Raw genomic sequence first — 7011 nt, 5'->3', positions numbered from 1 at the left:
GGCTTGTGATGCGGTGCCATCTTGTGCTGAGTACATAGATCAAGAGAAAATATCCTTGCTGTGAAGGACTGCCAACTCAGAAGCACAAATGCGGTTCGGCGGCCGCCTGTGTGGGTTCATCGGGCAAATCTTGGCAAACGTTTGTCTCGCTCCTAGTCAGGTGTTCCTCCCAACGCTTTCTCCTTAGCTAGTGTCAGGGATCTGTGCCCGGGATTGGTGGACGTGCCCATGGGTACTAGGAGGGTACTCAGCACCTTGGGAGAATCGTGCAATATTTGGTAGGCTGGTGAATTGAATTCTTGAACCTGGTCGCGCTAAACAAAGATGATTGGCTCTGCAGTTGAGGGTCTGAACTGCGTGACGCCTCCGGGTTCCAGTGGCCAAGAGATCACTTAGCCGTGGCCCTGGCCCTGGACATACCCTCCTACACTGATAAAAGTAAATTTCTATTCTGGAATATATGATATCTCTCTGCATGGCCCCGGCGATCCTCGACGACAGTTAAAAAACACATACAGACATTTACTCGTATTCGGTGACCAGTGTAACATTCCTTGGTAAAACTTTTGCACAGCCTACCTCTTTTCACCTCGAAATCAATGATAATTGTCTTTTATACGGGTAAATATAAATGCAAATAGGAATGCCCTTTAATCGAATAATATTTCCTGATGGACAAGTAAAGTGCGTGCTGTTTCTTCCCCGCCCGCGAAAGGCATCCATGCGAGGGAGTGGATTTCCCCGGCCGTGTGCCTCCACATCCTTTCCAAGCTGGCTGTCATGTGTGGCGTGACGCGCACCTTTAACGTGTACCTTGTCCCGATGGCCAACCCCGACGGCTACATCTACTCGTGGGAGACGAACCGCATGTGGCGCAAGAACAGGAGAATCACGAACGGCCAGTGCGACGGCGTCGACCTCAACCGCAACTGGGACTACAAGTTCGGCGTCGGCGCCTCCAGCAGCACCTGCTCGGAACTCTACAAGGGCACCTCTGCCTTTTCCGAACCCGAGACGCAGGCGCTGAGGGACGCCATGACGAGAGTGAACGCGTCCGAGAACCTGGAGCTGGTCCTCTCTGTCCATAGCTTCGGCCAGCTCTTGCTGTATCCCTGGGGCTGGACGATCGACGATGCCCCCGACACGACGGAGATGGCGTCCCTCGGGGAGATATTCGCCAGCGCCGTCAACCGGAGTTCCAACACTGTGTACTCTGTGGGCAAGGCCTCCGCCGGGCTGTACTTCGCTTCGGGCGCCACCGACGACTGGACGAAGGGCGTCCTGAAGACCAAGTACGTGTACACCCTGGAGCTCCGAGACACCGGGACACTCGGCTTCGAACTCGAGGCGAGCCAGATCCTGCCCACAGCACAAGAGATCTGGGAGGGCCTCAAGGCGATGCTGATGCACATCACAGCACAGAAGTACATTTTCCTTTGATTCCTTTGATTCCTTTGATTCCCTGCAAGCGAAATCCTGCGGGGTATTGCCCTTTTGCAAGATCAAGGGCCGATAAATCTGCAACGTGCGGGAGACGCCAATAGCCTTGAGTTCTTGTGGGAGTCATAGGTTTGTTAACCAAGGACACCGTAAGAGGTTTGCAACTATGGTCTTTTTTCTTTTCTCTCTCTCTATCTATCTACCTATCTCTTTCTCTCTTCTCTCTCTCTCTCTCTCTCTCTCTATCTCTCTCTCTCTCTCTCTCTCTCATTCACTCACGCTCATTTACCTCTCTCGTTTCTCTCTCTCTTTCTCTCTCTCTCTCTATCTCTTTCTCTCTCTCTCTCTTTCTATCTCTCTTTCTTTCTATCTCTCTCTCTCTCTCTCTTTCTATCTCTCTCTCTCTCTCTCATTCTATCTATCTCTCTCTCTCTCTCTCTCTCTCTCCATCTCTCTCTCTCTATCTCTATCTTTCTATCTCTCTATCTTTCTATCTCTCTCTCTCTCTCTCTCTCTCTCTCTCTCTCTTTCTCTCTCTTGTCTTCTCTCTCTCTCTTTCTCTCTCCCTCTCCCTCTCTCTTTCTCCTTTCTTTTCCTCTTCCTCTTTCTCGAGAATAAAACAACACAGAAATCCTGTATAATTTTCAGAATGATTAGTATCACCATTTTTTTTCTATTATTATTGATTTCAATATAGTTATCCTTATCGTCATTATTATAACTTATTATTTTTATCATGATCATTAGTATCATTATTATCATTAGTAGTAGTAGTTTTATCATCATCACTGTTATTATCATCATTATTGTTATTATCATCGTTTTTATTATTGCTACTATTAATATCATTATATCATTATAATTATTATTATTATCATCATTATCATACGTGTTTTTATCATTATTGCTCTTATCATTATTATCATTATCATTTTTTGTTACCACTGCTATTATCATCATTGTTTTTATGGTTATGATGATCATTATTATGATTATCATCATTATTATCAGCACCATTAGTACTACTGTTTCTAATATTCATTATTAATATTATTATCCACGTGACTGCTGATGTTATTCTCGTGTTTGGTTATTACTTTTGTGTTTGTTTCTTTGTCTTCAGTTATTTTCTTCTTTATTTCTTCTTCGTCATCTTCATTCTTATCTCCTTTCTCTTGTTGGTTATTTATTATTATTATTATTATCATTATTATTATCAACCCAACCTTGCCCAACCCAACCTAACCTAACCCAACCTAACCTAACCTAACCTAACCTAACCTAACCCAACCTAACCCAACCTAACCTAACCTAATCTAATCCAACCTAACCCAACCTAACCTAACCTTGCCCAACCTAATCTAAACCTAACCTAACCTAACCTAAGCCTAAATCTGGCCCTGCCCACTTTAACCTAACTTGACCTCATACATGGCTTCTTACATATCATCGTCATATTCTTATTATCATACTCTTATCCTTATTTTCTTATTATCATACTCTTATCCTTATATTCTTATCATCATACTCTTATCCTTATATTCTTATTATCATACTCTTATCCTTATATTCTTATTATCATACTCTTATCCTTATATTCTTATTATCATACTCTTATCCTTATATTCTTATTATCATACTCTTATCCTTATATTCTTATTATCATACTCTTATCCTTATTTTCTTATTATCATACTCTTATCCTTATATTCTTATTATCATACTCTTATCCTTATTTTCTTATTATCATACTCTTATCCTTATATTCTTATTATTAACTTTTTTTCTTTATAATTCATTTGGATTGAATATTTTTCTTCATTTTTGTGTGGATCTTTATTAATAATCGTAATATTACCGTTAGCATTATCACTATTATCATTATAAGCAAGATTATATAGATTATTTTCATCATTATGTCTATTATGATTATCATTATTATTTTCATAATCATTATCATTATTAGAATTATTGTCATTATCATTATTATTGTCATTATTATCCACTTTATTACTACTTAATACTTCCTATTTTAACCCGAAGGAAAGAAATTGAATATAAAAAAAATCTCTTTCTACTTAATTCATTGTGTTTATCAAATATTATTACAGAAGGAAATATATTTTCCCCAGATTCCCTTTAAAGAGTAAGAAAAAAGGGTCCTTTGGCGCAACTAAAGACAAAATTGTGAAGTTTTTTTTTTTCTTTTTTCTTTTTTTTTTTTTTGTAAAAGAGTTTACTCTGACAAAAGTAGAGAAGGTGTGAATGAGAACGGACGGACAAGTTTAAGAAGCAAGAAATATAACAAACGTGTTTTGATGTAACGTTTCTTATCAGAATAAATCAATGAAGCTTCTTGAGGTGTGAAATTATTCATTTGCATCATTGCCTCTTTTTTGTATGATTTAGTTTAGATGAATAATGAAAACAGTATAAATACTTCTGTTTTTGTTTATGACATACCTCTTTTGTGTTCTCACCCAAGTCCATATGTTGGCGGCGGGAATACCTCTTCCTATGAAAGTAAAAGTGGTATATATTTAGCTTTATATTACTTGCATTAGTTTAAAATCTAAAGACCACATTGATTACAATTTTTCTTTTTTTTCGTCAAGCTTTCATTATGAGATTCTGGACACGAGTCAGATGATGTACAGGACCCAGACATACCTTTTTTTTTCCTTTTTTTATCTGCAGACATGTTGACTATACATATCGCAAAAAACGATTACTAAGAATATCATTCAACAAAAAATCATGTTTGCTACACATAGAAGAACATAGTTTTTGCGTACCATGTAAACATCATTACCATGTCGGTAATCAAAACAAGATGTCTAGCACGAAAACAAATGAAGATCATCTTGCGTTGATCCCGATCCCCGAAGACACAAGACGACTGAAACCGCAAGCCAGGTGACGAATCCATTTCCTTTCGTGTTTTTGCTCGAACTGCTAGTGCTCCTTTCGTTTCTTCTCTTCCTCTTATTTGTAGCAAAGTAAGATGGATCAGCGCTAAAAGGAATGAGCTTGATTTCCTTTCTTTACACTGATTTATTTCTCTCTTTCTTGTTTTCTCTTAATGGCTACGCTTTTACTCGGAGGTAAGAACTTTTGTTGTGTTTTGCTTCATCAAGTTAATCTGCTCGTCACCGTGCACTTAGCACTTTCTGCACTTAGGGTCTGCACTTTCTTGCATGGAGATAATGATTCTTGCTTGCTTTGGTTCACCATACAGCTGCGCTAGTCATCTTCCTCCGACTGCCTCTCACTGCTTGCTTTGCATGCGTAAGTGTCCGGCGTTCGTGTAGAGACCCCAGTCTGCATGCGTAAGTGTCCGGCGTTCGTGTAGAGACCCCAGAGTCGCGGCGTGAACTAAAGTGCGCACTCTTTTCGCGGGGCGGAAGGTCTGCACGCGAGGGAGTGGATTTCTCCGGCCGTGGCGCTGCAGCTGATCGCGACCCTGGCCCAGCGGTGCTCCGTCACTCAGGCGCTGGACGTCTACGTCGTCCCGATGGCCAACCCCGACGGCTACGTGTACTCGTGGCAGTCGAACCGCCTGTGGCGCAAGAACCGCCGGCCGATCTCCGGCGGCGGGTGCGACGGCGTCGACCTCAACCGCAACTGGGACTACAAGTTCGGCGTCGGGGCCTCGAGCAACCCCTGCAACGAAGTGTACAAAGGGCCGAGCCCCTTTTCGGAACCCGAGACGCGCGCGCTGAGGGACGCCATGACGGCCGTCGCTTCCGGCGGGAACCTAGAGCTGGTGCTGGCCCTCCACAGCTACGGGCAGGTGCTCATGTACCCCTGGGGCTGGACGGCGCAGGACGCCCCCGATACTCCGCTCATGAAGAGGGTCGGGGAGACGTTCGCGAGCAATGCCAAGAAGGACCACGGCACCGTCTACGAGGTCGTGAACTCCGCCAGCGGCTTCTACTACGCCTCGGGAGCCACCGACGACTGGGCCAAGGGAGCCCTCGGGACGAGGTACGTGTACACGCTCGAACTCCGCGACGACGGGGACTTCGGCTTCTACCTGCCGGCCAATCAGATCCTGCCCACCGCCCGGGAGGTCTGGGAGGGACTCCGCTTCGTGTTCCTGGCGCTGACGCCGGAGAAGGTTCCGGCAGGACCCCCCCAGTCCTAGCCTGGGGGCGGAAGGACCAAAGGCACAGCGAATGCAGCGAGGGAGGAAATCGCACAAGATAACAAGACGAAAATAAACACACACAAAATAAAAATGCAATTAGTGATGAAAACCTCGCACTGAGACGCGAGGAAACAACAGCGGAAGACGCAACGACGTGCAAAGAAACTCTTACAACGTCACAAATATTCCCGAAACATTGACAAAATAAATAAATAAATAAATAAACAAAAACAGAACAGGAAATGTCTGTCAAAATCGGCTCACCCAGTCAGTAGCAACTCATGAACACCATTTACACGACGAAACATTATGTCTGTCAGGAGCAAATAGATTTTTTTGTGCCAATCTCACTGACTTTCAATTTCCACAAACGTTACAATCAGCGCCATTAATTAACATAGATGATTAATTATTTGTAATTAGCATATTAACGATAACAATAACATCGTTGAAAATAGCTATTATATAATTACAGTACTGATGGTAGATACTAAGCGCTAATAAAAATGACAATAATAATAGTTATTGTTATTAGTAATAATGATAATAACAATAAAGATCCCAACATTAATAATACTGATAGCAGCGAGAGCAGAGTTATCTTATTTATTGTTCTCATTATCTTTATTATTACTATTCTTGTTATTCTCATTTTTTGTTGATGTTGATTTTATTATTGTTATAATCATAATCATTATCATCGTTTTTTCTTATTATTATCATCATCATAATCATTATCATCGTTTTTCTCATTATCATCATCATCATCATCATCATAATCCTCCTCCTCATTATCACCATCGTTATGATTATCATAATCATTATCATTATCATCACTATCAGTATGATTATTACCATTATAATCAAATTTATTATCATCACCTATTGTCGCTAATTTTATTTTCGTCATCATAATTATCTTATATATTTACACTATCATTGATGAAAATTACAATTGTGATGATAATTGTGATGATGGCAATTATAACAATAAGATTGGTATTGATAACGAAACCACTATTGACAATTATAATGAGGATGAGGATGATAATGATATTGGTAATGATGATTATTATTAATCATCATCATTTTAGTAATTGGAGTAATTATAATGATGATAATAGCAATATTGGTAATAATAATAATAATGATGATAACAATAACAATGATAACAGTAATAATGATGATATCAATAATGATAAGAATATTGATGATGATGATAATAACAACAATAATAATGATATTGATGACAGTTATAATGATGATACAGATACCAATAAAAATAGATAATAATAAATAAAAAATATGATAACGATAATAATAATAACGATTCTAACAATAATAATGAAAATAGGAATTAGAATTAAAAGAATAATAATAGCAACAGTAATGATAATAATAATGATAATGATAATAATATT

General features: G+C 40.1%; 1 protein-coding gene across 4 annotated transcripts in view; it reads left to right on the top strand.

Moving 5' to 3' along the window:
• LOC122263378 (carboxypeptidase B) overlaps nt 1–5938 on the top strand; it is a 43898-nt gene extending 37960 nt beyond the window's left edge. For 3 of the 4 annotated variants that reach the window (XM_086533679.1, XM_086533682.1, XM_086533681.1), the window contains exon 7: nt 4848–5938. In XM_086533679.1, coding sequence (XP_086389805.1) covers nt 4848–5587 — 740 coding nt within the window. In that variant the 3' untranslated portion in view covers nt 5588–5938. Of the gene's footprint in view, nt 1–715; nt 1810–4847 lie in introns of those variants that run through there. The other variant, XM_086533683.1, reaches the window with a different exon arrangement.
• The last annotated feature ends 1073 nt before the right edge of the window (nt 5939–7011 follow it).

The sequence above is a fragment of the Penaeus japonicus genome, unplaced genomic scaffold (genome assembly GCF_977035675.1).
Source record: "Penaeus japonicus unplaced genomic scaffold, GWHDUDI00000001_assembly GWHDUDI00000039, whole genome shotgun sequence".
Lineage (NCBI taxonomy): Eukaryota > Metazoa > Arthropoda > Malacostraca > Decapoda > Penaeidae > Penaeus > Penaeus japonicus.
Note: the sequence above shows the minus strand (reverse complement) of the source record. Positions and strands in the feature narration are given on the sequence as shown.